The 19187-nt window shown below is 43.3% G+C and overlaps 1 protein-coding gene across 2 annotated transcripts in view; it reads right to left on the bottom strand.

Moving 5' to 3' along the window:
* Positions 1 to 19187, bottom strand: part of klf12b (Kruppel like factor 12b) — a 192163-nt gene that overhangs the window by 13355 nt on the left and 159621 nt on the right. For both annotated transcript variants that reach the window (XM_084179501.1, XM_084179502.1), the window contains exon 5: positions 3987 to 4144. In XM_084179501.1, the coding sequence (XP_084035627.1) occupies positions 3987 to 4144 (158 nt within the window). The remainder of the gene's footprint in view (positions 1 to 3986; positions 4145 to 19187) is intronic.

Here is a 19187-nt window from a genome sequence, read left to right as displayed (position 1 = left end):
ACATTTGGAGTGAATCTGACTTTTAGTCCATGAGAATAATATTTTCTATGATTATTTTAAGCATTAGTTACATAGTCAAAAAAGTTAATTGTATATTTAAGTGATAATGCCCGATAAGCCTGTGTTTGGAGGATATATTGGCATGGGTGTTGTTATATTGGCAAACCGTGCCAATATATCCTCCAAACACCGGCTTCGAGGGCATTATCACTTAAATAAGGATTGACATAAACTCTGCAAAAAAAGAAACGTCCTCTCACTGTCAACTGCATTTATTTTCAGCAAACTTAACATGTGTAAATATTTATAGAACATAACAACCTTCAACAACTGAGACATAAACTGAACAAGTTCCACAGACATGTGACTATCAGAAATGTAATAATGTGTCCCTGAACAAAGGGGGGGGGGGGGGGGGGGGTCAAAATCAAAAGTAACAGTCAGTATCTGGTGTGGCCAGCAGCTGCATTAAGTACTGCAGTGCATCTCCTCCTCATGGACTGCACCAGATTTGCCAGTTCTTGCTGTGAGATGTTACCCCACTCTTCCACCAAGGCACCTGCAAGTTCCCGGACATTTCTGGTGGGAATGGCCCTAGCCCTCACCCTCCGATCCAACAGGTCCCAGACTTGCTCAATGGGATTGAGATTTGGGCTCTTCGCTGGCCATGGCAGAACACTGACATTCCTGTCTTGCAGGAAATCACGCACAGAACGAGCAGTATGGCTTGTGGCATTGTCATGCTGGAGGGTCAGGTCAGGATGAGCCTGCAGGAAGGGTACCACATGAGGGAGGAGGATGTCTACCCTGTAACTCACAGCATTGAGATAAATGCGAATCCGACCATCACCCCAGGTGAGAGAAAACCGCGACTCTTCAGTGAAGAGCACTTTTTGCTAGTCCTGTCTGGTCCAGCGACGGTGGGTTTGTGCCCATAGGCAATATTGTTGCCGGTGATGTCTGGTCAGGACCTGCCTTACAACAGGCCTACAAACCCTCAGTCCAGCCTCTCTCAGCCTATTGCGGACAGTCTGAGCACTGATGGAGGGATTGTGCGTTCCTGGTGTAACTTGGGCAGTTGTTGTTGCCATCCTGTACCTGTCCCGCAGGTGCGATGTTCGGATGTACCGATCCTGTGCAGGTGTTGTTACACGTGGTCTGCCACTGCGAGGACGATCAGCTGTCCGTCCTGTCTCCCTGTAGCGCTGTCTTAGGCGTCTCACAGTACGGACATTGCAATTTATTGCCCTGGCCACATCTGCAGTCCTCATGCCTCCTTGCAGCATGCCTAAGGCACGTTCACGCAGATGAGCAGGGACCCTGGGCATCTTTCTTTTGGTGTTTTTCAGAGTCAGTAGAAAGGCCTCTTTAGTGTCCTAAGTTATCATAACTGTGACCTTAATTGTCTACCGTTTGTAAGGTGATTGTGTCTTAACGACCGATCCACAGGTGCATGTTCATTAATTGTTTATGGTTCATTGAACAAGCATGGGAAACAGTGTTTAAACCCTTTCCAATTAAGATCTGTGAAGTTATTTGGATTTTTACAAATTATCTTTGAAAGACAGTGTCCTGAAAAAGGGACGTTTCTTTTTTGCTGAGTTTATTTTCATTAAAAACATTATTTTGATTTATTTATTCATGCTATTTCATCCTTCCACAAGATAGGCGCTTGCAACGCCAGGGTTGTGGGTTCGATTCCCACAGGGGGCCAGTATGAAAAATGTATGCACTCACTAACTGTAAGTCGCTCTGGATAAGAGCGTCTGCTAAATTACTAAAATCTAAAATGTAATATAGTCCCGACACAAATCTAGGGTTGCTACCCAAGCCGGCTGGTCGTTCGTTCTATTGGTTCGGTTGCCAGAGACGCAACCCAGTCATTCAGTCTCTTTGTTCTGTATCTATGGACGCGACCCAGTCAACTTTCTTATCCCTTACTTGCTAGCTAGCCAACTACGGCTAACTTACAGCCACATTAAACGTAAAAAAAGAATAACAACAGTAGCTGCATTTGCATTTGTTTAAGCTGTTTTCTAGGGACATTTATTTGGATACATCTGTAACAATGAGCTAATGAGGCGCGATTTCGCCTGGCATAGAAAATGTGCTCTCTCGTCAGGACACTGTTGTTCAGAGGAGCTAGCCAACAACACAGCTAATACAATAACTTCAAACACTGAAGCTGTAAAGACTGCAAACTAACTGCACTTTGTTTCGTTTTACCTTTTTTCTATTAACATTTCTTTGTATATATCCATAAAAATTATGCCAGCTGATTCATGAATACGACTGGCTGAGAAACGCTGCCTGACTGTCTGTCTCGTCCGGACACCCGACCCCTACAAGTTCATTACTATGGGACAGCTGGAGATCGAATTTGAATATTGAAACAATGTTGCAAATGTCGGAGAGACAGACAGCAAGGTTTATATAAATCCCCGCTGTTGAAAACGAAATGTTATTCTTAAAGAAATGTGAGATAATGTCTAGATGCTAGTTTATAATTTTGCTGGCTGGGTTGATGAGACAGTGAATTGCGCAGTCAGATGGAACAGAGTAAATAGGTATTTTAATGTCATAGATTTAGCAGGTGGTAACTTGTGGAATAGACACCGGCTGAAATGCGCTTTTAACCAATCAGCATTCAGGATTAGACCCACCCGTTGTATAAAGTATTTTTTAAAGATATCAATGCCAAACTTAACATAGTACATAATGGTAATGTATTTGATGACCCCAGAAGGTTTCAAGTTGATAGGCCACTATGGAGTGGATTTTCAAAGGATTTAAATGGACACGTAAAATCTGATTTCCTGATTTACCAATAACAGAGCCATCTTTTAACCAATCCCTTAGCTTTTCTCAAACTAAGTTAAGATATGTACCATGGGTCTACATACCGGATGTGGTCTTATTTTGACATTTTTCAAAGCTTTTCCAAAATTAACAAGATTGAGGAAAATCTATCCTGACGGACCTAATGGGTCCTTGAGTCAAATTTGTTCAGCATGAGGAAAGACACCTACAAGTCACTAGGTCAAACGGTGCAACGAATATGAGGGTTTAAGTGGCCAATCTGTGCCATTCCTTTTGACCAAGTTACTCATGGCATCTAGCTTTTGTGTGCCAAATTAGTAAAAAAATTACCAATCTATGCTTGAGTTATTTAACCAAGTGAATAATTGTTTTTGTGAATGTATAAAATAACAATAGGAAGCAGCAGCGTGTATAGTTAAATATGTGTGTGTGCATGTGTGATGGTTTGTGTATGTATGTGTGGAGTCAACATGTGTGTGTGTATGTGTGTGTGCGCAAGAGTGACAGTGTAAGTGTGTGTGTGTGAATAGAGTTTGTGCTGCCGTGTCAATAACATGTCTCCAAAAATGTGCTATTGTGACCAGCAAGGTCACACCAGATCCAAGGCGATATTCAACGTTCGTCCAGGTCCGCTGGACGTCGGTGAGCGCTATTGCCATCAAGTAGGCTCGAGGCTTGCTAGGGCGTCATGGACGGGGATGGTAGATGGGCATAAGCTCCAGCTCCGAGAATCGCGGGTTCAATCCCAGAGCTAGGCACTCGTTTTCTTAACCCTTACTTTAACCATTCGGAGTTAATGCCGAAACTTAACCATTGACTTGTTTCTGTTTTAACCCTATCCCAAACCTTACCTTAACTATTCGGAATTAATGCCTAAACTTAACTGTCAAAATTCAACGTTTATGGACAAACGTCGAATATTGCAGTCAGACCGTGTGATCTTGTTGATTGTGAAGAACCTTCCATGTGTATTCACTTTCCATGCGTATTAGCGCGAGGGAAATAATTTTATTCAGGAAGAGAGTGAGACGTAGCCTTTAATTGATGAAGACAACTGTAATGAGTTGGTGAAGCCACACACACACACACACACACACACACACACACACACACACACACACACACAGAAAACTGTATTGAGTTGGTGAAGCCACACACACACTGACCTGTGTGTGTCCTCCGGTGTGCTTTTAGATGGGAGCTCTTGGTGTAGACCTTATTGCAGCCCTCAAAGTCACACCTGTGGATGCGTCTCTTCTTGGAGTCTGGCGACTCTGACCTCTGGGGGTGCCGTATGCTCTCAATACTGAATGGTGACATGGAACTGCAACAGGAGAGGAAGAGGTGGCTCATTAGAATGTAGCATTCTTAGCATTTTCAGCATCCGTCATTTACATTATTAGTTTGGATATCAACAACTGTATTCTTAATGAGCAAAACCCAACATGAGACTGTGTATGCATTGACTACTATAATTCCATCAATGGTGTCATTCATGTATATTAAGATTTCTTCTAATACATTTAGGAGTATATACTCAACCTATGGTGGAGAATGTGGACTCAAACATCTTTTGAAGTATGAAAATCACTAAAAATCATATTTAGATTTTTCTTCTTCGTCTTGTAGGCTTCATCATTTATACTACAAAAGCTTTGTACTTCTTATGTAATGTAATTATGTAACGTATTACACATTTCAACATCACCCAAGCTCCAAGTCATTCACTGGAAATACTAGGAAATACACTCAAGATCTCACAACATGTTATGACATGTTCATTCTGAGATATTGTGAAAGCATTCCAATGGCCTTTAGATGGTGCTCTAGCACCTAGGTAGAAACCCCTACAAGGCACAGGAAACTGGATGAGGTAAAACTGTTATTTTTTCCATTCCCATAGATTTATCCATCATCGGAAGACAATGTCATAATTATTTTCTCCATGCAGTTCAATAAACATAATGACTGTTGAGTTGTTTATATTGTATCAATAGAATTGACCATGACATTTCAAATTAGTAGTACAACGGGGGAGGGGGGGATGCAGGAAAATGAGGAGCAGCCAATGTCTATTTGGGGGCTAGGAAAAGGAAGGAGAAAAGGAACAAAAAGAGCAGTCTTGGTGGGGTCTGGTTTTTCTGGAGAGGTGGAAAGGAGAAGAGGTTATGGGGTGCAGACAGAAGAGAGAGGGGAGGAGAGAGAGGGGAGCAGCGGTCGTGGCCAGACAGGTACTCCAGTGAAATGAGAAGAGGTTACGGGGTGCAGACAGAAGAGAGAGGGGAGGAGAGAGAGGGGAGCAGCAGTCGTGGCCAGACAGGCACTCCAGTGAACTGTCTCAACCACCCGCAGCCCACTTCCTGTCTCGCTGATCCACCCACACACACACACACACACACAGGGATCACCTGTTGCTCTTGGCTAACTGCCACGCTGGGGCCGTGGGGCTGAACAGGAAATGAGCGCATGGGTCAGATATGAGACTGAACTTCAGCTCCCCTCTCTCTCGCTCTACACCTTTCTTTCTCATTCTCTCTCTCAACCACAGTAGCTCAAACTAACTTCCCCTCTCTCTATTTCTCACGTTAGTTCTTCCCCCTCTCTCTTTCTCCCCCAAATGTACACTTCTTATGAGCAAAGAGGAAACTCAGTGTACCACACAACAGGACAACTGTTGGCACAATTAAGGTCGAAACTATTGGCAAACATACTGTACAATACAGTGGCTTGCGAAAGTATTCAACCCCCTTGGCATGTTTCCTATTTTGTTGCCTTACAACCAAAATTGATTTTGGGGGGATTTGTATCATTTGATTTACACAACATGCCTACCACTTTGAAGATGCAAAACATGTTTTATTGTGAAACAAACAAGAAATAAGACAAAAAAACAGAAAACTTGAGCATGCATAACTATTCACTCCCCCATACTTTGTAGAGCCACCTTTTGCAGCAATTACAGCTGCAAGTATCATGGGTTATGTCTCTATAAGCTTGGCACATCTAGCCACTGGGATTTTTGCCCATTCTTCAAGGCAAAACTGCTCCAGCTCCTTCAAGTTGGATGGGTTCCGCTGGTGTACAGCAATCTTTAAGTCATACCACAGATTCTCAATTGGATTGAGATCTGGGCTTTGACTAGGCCATTCCAAGACATTTAAATGTTACCCCTTAAACCACTCAAGTGTTGCTTTAGCAGTATGCTTAGGGTCATTGTCCTGCTGGAAGGTGAACCTCCGTCCCAGTCTCAAATCTCTGGAAGACTGAAACAGGTTTCCCTCAAGAATTTCTCTGTATTTAGCGCCATCCATCATTCCTTCAATTCTGTCCAGTTTTCCTGTCCCTGCCGATGAAAAACATCCCCACAGCATGATCCTGTGTTCTCGGGGTGATGAGAGGTGTTGGGTTTGCACCAGAAATTTTCCAGGATGGCCAAAAAGCTCAATTTTAGTCACATCTGACCAGAGTACCTTCTTCCATATGTTTGGGGAGTCTCCCACATGCCGTTTGGCGAACACCAAACGTGTTTGCTTATTTTTTTCTTTAATTAATGGCTTTTTTCTGGCCACTCTTCTGTAAAGTCCAGCTCTGTGGAGTTTTCGGCTTAAAGTGGTCCTATGGACAGATACTCCAATCTCCGCCGTGGAGCTTTGCAGCTCCTTCAGGGTTATCTTTGGTCTCTTTGTTGCCTCTCTGATTAATGCCCTCCTTGCCTGGTCTGTGAGTTTTAGTGGGCGGGTCTCTCTTGGCAGGTTTGTTGTGGTGCCACATTCTTTCCATGTTTTAATAATGGATTTAATGCTGCTCCGTGGGATGTTCAAAGTTCCGGATATTATTTTATAACCCAACCCTGATCTGTACTTCTCCACAACTTTGTCCATGACCTGTTTGGAGAGCTCCTTGGTCTTCATGGTGCCGCTTGCTTGGTGGTGCCCCTTGCTTAGTCGTGTTGCAGACTCTGGGGCCTTTCAGAACAGGTGTATATATACTGAGATCATGTGACACTTATATTGCACACGGGTGGACTTTATTTAACTAATTATGTGACTTCTGAAGGTAATTGGTTGCACCAGATCTTATTTAGGGGCTTCATAGCAAAGGGTGTGAACACATATTCACGCACCACTTTTCCGTTATTTATCTTTTAGAATTTTTGGAAAAAAGTTATTATTTTCATTTCAATTCACCAATTTGGACTATTTATTTTGTTTATGTCCATTACATGAAATCAAAATCCATTTAAATGACTGGTTGTAATGCAACAAAACGCCAAGGGGGATGAATACTTTTGCAAGGGACTGTATATAAACTGTACAGTATATAAACATAGTCAACATATACTCAGCCGAAACTGATTAACCTACTCAAAATGTACTGTATACTGAGTATACTAAACATTAAGAAAGCCTGCTCCTTCCATGACATAGACTGACCAGGTGAATCCAGGTGAAAGCTATGATCCCTTATTGATGTCACTTGTTAAATCCACTTCAATCAGTGTAGATGAAGGGGAGGAGACAGATTAAATCATTATTTTTAAGCACTGAGACAATTAAGTCATGGATTGTGTATGTGTGCCATTCAGAGGGCGAATGGGCAAGACAATATATTTAAGTGCCTTTGAATGGGGTATGGCAGTAGGTGCCAGGTGCACTGGTCTGTGTCAAAAACTGCAACGCTCCTGTATCAAGTTTCCCGTGTGTATCAAGAATGGTCCACCACCCAAAGGATATCCAGCCAACTTGACACAACTGTGGGAAGCATTGGAGTTAACATGGGCCAGCATCACTGTGGAACGCTTTTGACACTGTAGAGTCAATGCCCCGACAAATTGAGGCTGTTCAGAGGGCAAAAGGGAGGGGTGCAACTCAATATTAGGAAGGTGTTCCAAGTGTTTTGTATACTCAGTGTATATGAGCTACCTAAAGGAAAAGTGAGAAGCCTACTGTAAAATGACAGCAACTAACACATCCAGAAAATATACCTGAGTGGGGAAAGGGAATGGTGATCTAGGATTGAGAGGTAAGAAGAGAAGCGAAGAGGATTTACAGTGCCAACACTGAGCTCAGAGACATCCAGCAGGAGAGTGGAGGAGGATGTGTACTTCTTCCCAAAGTGACTCCATGATTATGATATAATTTAGGACACTATGAATCAGACAGACTTAAAAATAAAGGATGAAGGTTTCAGGTTGATCGTAATTCTGTTTAGATTACAGATTTTGTGGTGGCTTTCGTAGCCCTACTGCTGCTGCTACTTCCTTCAATTATTACTGTTACTGTTACATTTAGTCTTGTATTACAGGGTTTTTTTCAATCGCTTTGGTGCAATTTTCACAAGTATGTGGTACATTTTCACAACTCTTAGTACAAAACTCAAAAACAGATCAACAAGGCAGTTGTTTCAAAACTCTAAGCACATTTTCAATTGACTAAGTATAACACACACAATCATACACTTTTTCACCAAACTTAATCAGTGTTTCATCTAGAAATACATGTTTCACATTGCTATTGTTCATATAAAGTAATTGCCTTTCACAATGCATTGCTCACATTACTTTTGATATGATTCTCTTCTAATTTGTTAAAATACCTTTTACTATTACTTAACCAGACATCTCTTAATTGATTATCACTTAACCATTTGGTAAACCTATAGATTTTAAACTAGTTTGTCTACTACAGATTTTGGGAATTATATCATGAACATGTATGTAAAGTAGAAACATATAAAGTATGATATATACTGTAATTAAGCAATAAGGCACAAGAGGCAGTGCTGTATCGCATCTGGCCAGTTAACCCATTTACCTGTGACTGTATTCATGATACAGAACTGCCTCGCGTGCCTTATTGCTTTTATAAAACAGTTACCAACATATTAAAATAACAATGAATTACATATTTTCATTAAAACGTTATTTTGATAATTTCATACAATTTCATTCTTCCACCAGAAGATATAGTCTGGACAAATATTTTGGTCCTCTGTAGCTCAATTGGTAGAGCATGGCGCTTGTAACGCCAGGGTAGTGGGTTCGATCCCCGGGACCACCCATACGTAAAAATGTATGCGCACATGACTGTAAGTCGCTTTGGATAAAAGCGTCTGCTAAATGGCATATTAATATTATTATATTACAGACACGACCCACAAAGTTGCTATGCAAAAAGACTGGTCTTTCTAAACAAAATGGTTGATATGCAGCCTGGATAACGTTCTTGTCACTTGCTAGCTAGCTAGCCAACTTCAGCTCTCAGTCACATCAAACATTGAATCTGGAATGACAGTACACTAGCTGCATTTTCGTTTGTTTGAGCTTTTCTTCTGTTGGTATTTTCTTGGATATGTCCATGATAATGACGTTGATGCATGATTTCGACTGGCTCAGAAAAAGTTGTCTCGTCTTGTCTGGGCACTGTTCACTCAGAGGTCGAAATTCTAAAGTGAAACAGTGTTTCTGAGGTCGGACAGACAGACAGCGAGGCTTATATTAACCATGCTGTACCAAACTAAATGCTAGGCTGGAAGCAAGGGTAAATCATGAGATGATTCGGACAGCAACATGAACATGATATTCTTATGGAGGCGCAGTGATCATTTTCAGAAGGAACTGTTAGCAGGTGTGTCTGTGACGGCCAACACAGCACGGCTTGGAACGCTGCTCGTCCAATCAGCATCCATTATTAACACTGAGTCCACACATTTTCGAATGTGACCCCAGTGGGAATCGAACCCAAAACTCTGGTGTTGCTAGTGCCATACAAACAGAGTCACATACAGGACAGGTACATACAATACTGTATAATACAATACATGATGATTACAATACAGTTGGAAGATGTATGATTGCCATCTCCATTATCCCCATCCCACCCTCCTTCACATCATGGATGAGGCATGCAGTGACATCAATCCAGAACTACTGTATGTCAGGCCTGGATTCGCCTTGCCAAAAGGTTTTTCCCCAAGTGCATGAACAATAAGGATATTTACTGCGGGGACTGTGAAGAGACACACACACAGGCACAAACACACGCATACACATACACATGATAACACACGCACTCTACACACACGTACACATGGATTTTGTATTGTAGATACAGTTGAAGTCGGAAGTTTACATACACTTAGGTTGGAGTCATTAAAACTCGTTTTTCAACCACTCCACAAATGTCTTGATAACAAACTATAGTTTTGGCAAGTCGGTTAGGACATCTACTTTGTGAATGACAGAAGTAATTTTTCCAACAATTGTTTACAGACAGATTATTTTACTTATAATTCACTGTATCACAATTCCAGTGGGTCAGAAGTTTACATACACTAAGTTGACTGTGCCTTTAACAGCTTGGAAAAATCCAGAAAATGATGTCATGGCTTTAGAAGCTTCTGATAGGCTAATTTACATAATTTGAGTCAATTGGAGGTGTACCTGTGGATGTATTTCAAGGCCTACCTTCAAACTCAGTGCCTCTTTGCTTGACATCATGGGAAAATCAAAAGGAATCAGCCAAGACCTAAGAAAACATTTGAAGACCTCCACAAGTCTGGTTCATCCTTTGAAGCAATTTCCAAACGCCTGAATGTACCACGTTCATCTGTACAAACAATAGTACGCAAGTATAAACACCATGGGACCACGCAGCCGTCATACCGGTCAGGAAGGAGACGCGTTCTGTCTCCTAGAGATGAACGTACTTTGGTGCGAAAAGTGCAAATCAATCCCAGAACAACAGCAAAGGACCTTGTGAAGATGCAGGAGGAAACGGGTACAAAAGTATCTATATCAACAGTAAAACGAGTCCTATATCGACATAACCTGAAAGGCCGCTCAGCAAGGAAGAAGCCACTGCTCCAAAACCGCCCAAAAAAAGTCAGACTACGGTTTGCACATGGGGACAAAGATCGTACTTTTTGGAGAAATGTCCTCTGGTCTGATGAAACAAAACTGTTTGGCCATAATGACCATTGTTATGTTTGGAGGAAAAAGGGGGTTGCTTGCAAGCCGAAGAACACCATCCCAACCGTGAAGCACGGGGGTGGCAGCATCATGCTGTGGGGGTGCTTTGCTGCAGGAGGGACTGGTGCACTTCACAAAATAGACGGCATCATGAGGAAGGAAAATTATGTGGATATATTGAAGCAACATCTCAAGACATCAGTCAGGAAGTTAAAGCTTGGTTGCAAATGGGTCTTCCAAATGGACAATGACCCCAAGCATACTTCCGAAGTCGTGGCAAAATGGCTTAAGGACAACAAAGTCAAAGTATTGGAGTGGCCATCACAAAGCCCTGACGTCAATCCTATAGAAAATGTGTGGGCAGAACTGAAAAAGCGTGTGCGAGCAAGGAGGCCTACAAACCTGACTCAGTTACACCATCGCTGTCAGGAGGAATGGGCCAGAATTCACCCAATTTATTGTGGGAAGCTTGTGGAAGGCTACCCGAAACGTTTCACCCAAGTTAAACAATTTAAAGGCAGTGCTACCAAATACTAATTGAGTGTATGTAAACTTCTGACCCACTGGGAATGTGATGAAAGAAATAAAAGCTGAAAGAAATCATTCTCTCTACTATTATTGTCACGGGCGCCAATGAAGTACGACCAAAGCGCAGCGTTGGGAGTGAACATGATGATTTTAATGTAGAAACACACGACAAAACAAAACACGATCCGTGACGTCCTCAGTTACACCGACTGAACATAGAACAAAAACCCACAACCCCAAGGTGAACAATGACAGTTTAAATATGGCTCCCAATCAGAGATAACGAGCCGACAGCTGACACTCGTTACCACTGATTGGGAGTCACTCAACCAAACACAGAAACAACCAATAACCACCCAACCAACCCAAACACAACAATACTTAACACACTCTGGCTAAAATACCAAGTCCCGGAACCAGAGCGTGACAGTACCCCCCCCTAAAGGCGCGGACTGCGACCGCGCCTCAAAACCCCAAATAGGGGAGGGCTGGGTGGGTGTTGCTCCTCGGAGGCGGCTCCGGCTCCGGGCTTGACCACCACCCTACATAACTCCCCCCGTAATGGCCCCGGTCCAATCCAACCCAGCTGGCTGGATCCAAACTGATGACGCGCACCCCTAGCTTGGCGCGTGAGACAGGGATGGACCGGACCTGGCCGACGATACGCACCCTCGGCTTGGTACGTGGAGCCGGAACGGACCTCCTCAGGTTGACGACTCGCCTCCCTGGCTTGGTGCGAGTAGCAGGAATAGGCTGAACCAGGTTGACGACTCGCCCCCTTAGCCTGGTGCGAGTGGCAGGAACAGTCCGAGTTGGGCCGACGACGCACACCGTAGTCTTGGTGCGTAGAGCAGAGACAGGCCGGGCTGGGCTGGCGACGCACCCCGTAGGCCTGGCGCGGGGCGCAGGAACAGGCCGGGCTGGGCTGGCGAAACGCACCACAGACTTGGTGCGGGGCGCAGGAACAGGCCGAGCTGGGCTGGCGACGCACCCCGTAGGCTTGGTGCGTTGAGCAGGGACAGGCCGGGCTGGGCTGGCGAAACGCACCACAGACTTGGTGCGGGGAGCAGGAACGGGCCGAGTCGGGCTGGCGACGCGCACCGTAGGTTCAATGCGAGGAACAGGAACAGACAGAACCGCACTGGGGACACACACCCCTGGCCCTACACGGGGATCAGGAACGGGCCGGACCGGACTGGAAACACCCCCCAGTACCTCTCGCCGTGCCTCCACACTTTCCATCCCCTTCGTAACCAGTGGCCCCCTTAAACTGGCGGCCATATCTGCCAACCTCTTGCACTCCTCCGGGCCGTACACCTTCTGCCCCGACGTCGTGAGCCCCCCCTAAAAATTTTCTGGGGGTCTCTCCTCTCGGTGGACCAGGCCTCCATAGTCCTCTCCCAACCTTCGCTCTTCTGGCTCCACCACTCGTTATCCAACTGTTGCTTGGTCTCGTTGTGGTGGGTTTTTCTGTCACGGGCGCCAATGAAGTACGACCAAAGCGCAGCGTTGGGAGTGAACATGATGATTTTAATGTAGAAACACACGACAAAACAAAACACGATCCGTGACGTCCTCAGTTACACCGACTGAACATAGAACAAAAACCCACAACCCCAAGGTGAACAATGACAGTTTAAATATGGCTCCCAATCAGAGATAACGAGCCGACAGCTGACACTCGTTACCACTGATTGGGAGTCACTCAACCAAACACAGAAACAACCAATAACCACCCAACCAACCCAAACACAACAATACTTAACACACTCTGGCTAAAATACCAAGTCCCGGAACCAGAGCGTGACAATTATTCTGACATTTCACATTCTTAAATAAAGTGGTGATCCTAACTCACCTAAGACAGGGAATTTTTACTAGGATTAAATGTTAGGAATTGTGAAAAACAGTTTAAATGTACTTGGCTAAGGTGTATGTAAACTTCTGAATGTGGTAGTAGAGTAGTGGGCTGAGGGCACACACTTAATGTGTTATGAAAAGTGTTTTGAAATGGAATGTCTTGTAATATCTGTAATTCTATATAACTGCCTTAATATTGCAGGGCCCCAGGAAGAATAGCTTCTGCCTTGGCAGCAGCTGAAGGGGATCCTTAATAAATACAAATACAAAATACTGTGATGTCGATGAGAACCTATGGCTAAATGCACAAGACAGGCTTGATACAAACTAGTGCCTGCTAAACATTATGTTTCTTTCATTTCTTTCATTTGATTACAGTACACTTATGTTGTAACTATATCTGAAGAATACATATATTTTTTTCGGAGTGGCTCATAATCCGTGACCAGATGCTTTATTTCTGAGGCTCCATATCCATGAATGCGCAAATTCTCACAGAATTTGGGACTAAACTAATTTTCTCATGCCAAAACCGGATTAGATACATAGCTAGTTAAATCAGAGTTAAAAGCCAAAAAGATTATATTCCTAATGTCACTAAGCAAAAAACAAACAACCAAAACAGCAATAGCCAATAGAATGTCAAAACATGATTTTGTCATGAGTTCAGTTCCATTTGCTTGATTTTGCGGACCCACGACTATGGTGTATAGTCATTAGCTAGCTAGCTAACGTTAGCATGCTAGTGACGCTACTGTTAGCTAGCCATAGTTAGCTACCTAGCTAGCAAGCTTTAGTCTAGTCCAACGGAAACCGATGCAAGCCTGTTGGCTACGTGGCGTGTTGCTAGTGGTGACAATGAGGCTAGCTGAGTTAGCTAGCAAGGTATACCAGTTATCAAAGAGGATGCTAGCTAGCTTTACATGCATGGCAGTACCAGTGTTGTCAAAGATAGTAGACTGTCTCTGGTAATGTCAACATTACAACCAGGACGGACTGTCAAATGGGACACAAAAACGCTGGCACATACACAGATGCAGCTCTCGTGCAATGCAATGATAGTTAATAACAGTTAGTACACATAAATTCACATAGCTATGAGCGTTTATGTTGTAAATTAACTAGCTGTGTCTCGAAATGAGAAATGGGAAACCAGGAGAAATGGAAATACAGCATACTTTGTGATATCAAATGCCTTCTTACACTTTAAGATAGGGGATGCAACCACGCTCACATGAAACCATTCATGAAGACAAATGATCTGAAATATGTAGGCCTCTAGTATAAAAAATAAAGATTATTACAGATACCCCAAAATAGATTGAATGGGCTTATCATTTGTATTCGTATTTGTATTTATTATGGATCCTTATTAGCTGCTGCCTTCTTGGCAGCAGCTACTCTTCCTGGGATCCAGCATAATTAAAGCAGTTATACAATTTTAAAACATTACAATACATTTCACAACAGATTTCACAACACATTAAGTGTGTGCCCTCAGGCCACTACTCTACTACCATATATCTACAACACAAATGTAATGTGTACATGTTTGTAGAGTGTGTATGTTATTGTGTGTGTCTATGCACGTGTCTGTGTCTCTTTAATCTGATTCTACTGCTTGCATTAGTTAAGTGATGTGGAATAGAGTTCCATGTAGTCATGGCTCTATGTAGTACTGTGCGCCTCCCATAGTCTGTTCTGGACTTGGGGACTGTGAAGAGACCTCTGGTGGCATGTCTTGTGGGGTATACATGGGTGTCCGAGCTGTGTGCTAGTACTTTAAACAGACAGCTTGGTGCATTCAACATGTCAATACTTCTCACAAATACAAGTAGTGATGAAGTCAATCTCTCCTCTACTTTGAGCCAGTAGAGATTTACATGCATATTATTATTGTTAGCTCTCTGTGTACATCCAAGGGCCAGCCGTGCTGCCCTGTTCTGAGCCAATTGCAATTTTCCTGAGTCCCTCTTTGTGGCAACTGACCACATGACTGGACAGTAGTCCAGGAGTGACAAAACAAGGGTCTGTAGGACCTGCCTTGATGATAGCTTTGTTAAGAAGGCAGAGCCGCACTTTATTATGAGCAGACATCTCCCCATCTTAGCTACTGTTGTTTCAATATGTTTCATCCATGACAGTTTAGTCATTCACACAGTACTGATGAAAAATGAAGTGCATTTGGGTATAGGCTTAGCCCCCTCAGTTCAAACTTTAGCCCCCTCAGTTTTATTTTAATGACCCTATATAAAAATAGAAAAAAGTTTAAATGATCGAGTGACAGGTTGGTGCAAAACAAATATGTATCTCCGCTGCGCTGTGTCAGCACAATGGATAGGGCACGCTGCGGTGTGTGTAGGGGGGCTATGGAAAGTCAATGGGCGGTTAGGTTTGACTCCTTTGGGTTTCCTTAAAAAGTGGGAAAAACACTTCTCATCTCTGTGGTAGGCTAACTGAATAACGTGATATACCTGTAATATTTGATTTTGATTTAAAAGGTTCAAGTTTACCGTTAAAGCTGCTTTACTCTTAGCTAGCTAGCTGTAAAAAGCGTTCATGTTTTTAGCCTCAGCCTATTTAGCTAGCTCGAACCAGCTAATCTGTCACGATGGATATCAGAAATTGGCTTTGCCAAAGTACTCAAACAAAGGAGAGCGATGAGCAGCAGCAGCAGCAGCAGCAGCAGCATCAAACCACTGAGGCCGCCGCCCAACAGCGATGATGCTGCCGAGCTCCAGCTAGTTTCGTGTGCAGAGCCTACCCACCCTTCTACAAGCGCCGCCAGAATAATGGCTCCACAGCAGCCTCCACCTCCGACTGTTCCTGATGATCTTGGAATAGCGGTGCCAGCCCAGGTTAGACTAGAATCCTACCCAAGCCATAGGTTTTCTGTTTAAAAACGTTCATTTAATAGCAACTGGTTCATAGGAAGAGAGTGGTTGGATTTTGTTTCCCATATCGAAAGTTCTGTGTTGGGTCCAGTGCTAACCCAAAAGCAACGGATCTTTACACTGGAGTCAAAGTGGTTCACAGTGCGTTGGAGTGCATCGAGAAGCTGAGGTGTGACATCGAGTTTGAAGCCATTTGGGCACAGTGCAGTTCCAGTGGCACTGACACACCACCACCACCAGCTCCAAGCAAACAACGACGTTATGTAAGTACAAATCTCCAGCAATACGTGTTGGACAGTACAGTAGGCCAGCAGGAGAACAGACTAAGTGTAAATGACTATTCTTCAGCACATTGGATGCTTTCATTGGTGAAATTTCAGGACGATTGGTGAGGCCCTGTGTGCCCTTGACCCATAGAGCTATGACTTTCAAGATGTGAAGAAGGTGATACCACTGCTGGATCTAAGCAAAACAGATTTGGTGGAAGCTGAGTTTAGTGTCACTCGCACATTTATTGTGGTATAGCGTAATTATGTAAGCAGAATTCTATACAATTCCAATGCAAGAAGAAGAAAAAAAAAAAAGACATTTTGCCCCCTGGCCGATTTCAACTGCCCACTTAGTCACTTTATCCTGGCGCCGGGTCTGGGTATATGAGGACATCTAGTGGTCGCCGGGTTTTTCATCCTCAGTCGCTAACTATCATAAATGTGTATCCCCAGTTTTCAAGCTTGATGTTGGGTGAATCCCCTTTCCTATGCAAAAAAACACAACTAGATTTCTATTTGACTCAAGTATTTACTTTGAAACATGTACAGTGGGGAAAAAAAGTATTTAGTCAGCCACCAATTGTGCAAGTTCTCCCACTTAAAAAGATGAGAGAGGCCTGTAATTTTCATCATAGGTACACGTCAACTATGACAGACAAAATGAGAAAAAGAAATCCAGAAAATCACATTGTAGGATTTTTAATGAATTTATTTGCAAATTATGGTGGAAAATAAGTATTTGGTCAATAAAAAAAGTTTCTCAATACTTTGTTATATACCCTTTGTTGGCAATGACACAGGTCAAACGTTTTCTGTAAGTCTTCACAAGGTTTTCACACACTGTTGCTGGTATTTTGGCCCATTCCTCCATGCAGATCTCCTCTAGAGCAGTGATGTTTTGGGGCTGTCGCTGGGCAACATGGACTTTCAACTCCCTCCAAAGATTTTCTATGGGGTTGAGATCTGGAGACTGGCTAGTCCACTCCAGGACCTTGAAATGCTTCTTACGAAGCCACTCCTTCGTTGCCCGGGTGGTGTGTTTGGGATCATTGTCATGCTGAAAGACCCAGCCACGTTTCATCTTCAATGCCCTTGCTGATGGAAGGAGGTTTTCACTCAAAATCTCACGATACATGGCCCCATTCATCCTTTCCTTTACACGGATCAGTCGTCCTGGTCCCTTTGCAGAAAAACAGCCCCAAAGTATGATGTTTCCACCCCCATGCTTCACAGTAGGTATGGTGTTCTTTGGATGCAACTCAGCATTCTTTGTCCTCCAAACACGACGAGTTGATTTTTTACCAAAAAGTTCTATTTTGGTTTCATCTGACCATATGACATTCTCCCAATCCTCTTCTGGATCATCCAAATGCACTCTAGCAAACTTCAGACGGGCCTGGACATGTACTGGCTTAAGCAGGGGGACACATCTGGCACTGCAGGATTTGAGTCCCTGGCGGCGTAGTGTGTTACAGATGGTAGGCTTTGTTACTTTGGTCCCAGCTCTCTGCAGGTCATTCACTAGGTCCCCCTGTGTGGTTCTGGGATTTTTGCTCACCGTTCTTGTGAACATTTTGACCCGACGGGGTGAGATCTTGCGTGGAGCCCCAGATCGAGGGAGATTATCAGTGGTCTTGTATGTCTTCCATTTCCTAATAATTGCTCCCACAGTTGATTTCTTCAAACCAAGCTGCTTACCTATTGCAGATTCAGTCTTCCCAGCCTAGTGCAGGTCTACAATTTTGTTTCTGGTGTCCTTTGACAGCTCTTTGGTCTTGGCCATAGTGGAGTTTGGAGTGTGACTGTTTGAGGTTGTGGACAGGTGTCTTTTATACTGATAACAAGTTCAAACAGGTGCCATTAATACAGGTAACGAGTGGAGGACAGAGGAGCCTCTTAAAGAAGAAGTTACAGGTCTGTGAGAGCCAGAAATCTTGCTTGTTTGTAGGTGACCAAATACTTATTTTCCACCATAATTTGCAAATAAATTCATAAAAAATCCTACAATGTGATTTTCTGGAGAAAAAAATTCTCAATTTGTCTGTCATAGTTGACGTGTACCTATGATGAAAATTACAGGCCTCTCTCATCTTTTTTAGTGGGAGAACTTGCACAATTGGTGGCTGACTAAATACTTTTTTTCCCAACTGTATTGTCATTGACTAGAATTGTATGAGCTATGCATCTGTGTACCGGCGTTTTTGTACCCCTCTACTAGCTAGCTAGATGGGGCAGTCCATTCGCAGAGAGGCAGTCCGTTCTGCATGCCTTCTTTACTTCGATACAATGTGTCGTCATGCATTTGTGCATGCACACTGGTAACTGTCATAGCTATCTTGCTAGCTAACTTAGTTAGCTTATCAACCAATATTTTATTTATTATTTCTGCACTATGGCACTTATTAAAGCCTTGAATCTCACTGGTCATCTAGCTAGCCATGTAGCCAGCAGGGATGCATCGGTTTCTATTGGACTAGAGCTAGTTAGTCTGGCTATCTAGGTAGCTAACGCTAGCTAGCTAACGCAAGCTGATTATCATGTAGCAGCCTATGCTGACTAGCATCGCTAGCATGCTAAAGTTAGCTAGCTAATGTTGATACACCATAGTCGTGGGTTCGCAAAATCAAGCAAATGGTACTGAATTGATGACAAAATCATGTTTTGACATTGTAGTGGCTATTGATGTTTTGTTTGTTTGTTTTTTGCTTAGTAACATTGCAAATATCATATTTTTGGCACGCAACTGTGACTTAACTACCGGTATGTATTTCATCTGGTTTTGGCATGAGAAAATTAGTGAAGTCCTAAATTCCTGCGAGATTCTCCGAGAATTTGTGCACTCAGAAA

Source organism: Coregonus lavaretus, assembly GCF_964263955.1.
Source record: "Coregonus lavaretus genome assembly, chromosome: 16".
In the NCBI taxonomy this organism is placed as follows: Eukaryota; Metazoa; Chordata; class Actinopteri; order Salmoniformes; family Salmonidae; genus Coregonus; species Coregonus lavaretus.
Note: the sequence above shows the minus strand (reverse complement) of the source record. Positions and strands in the feature narration are given on the sequence as shown.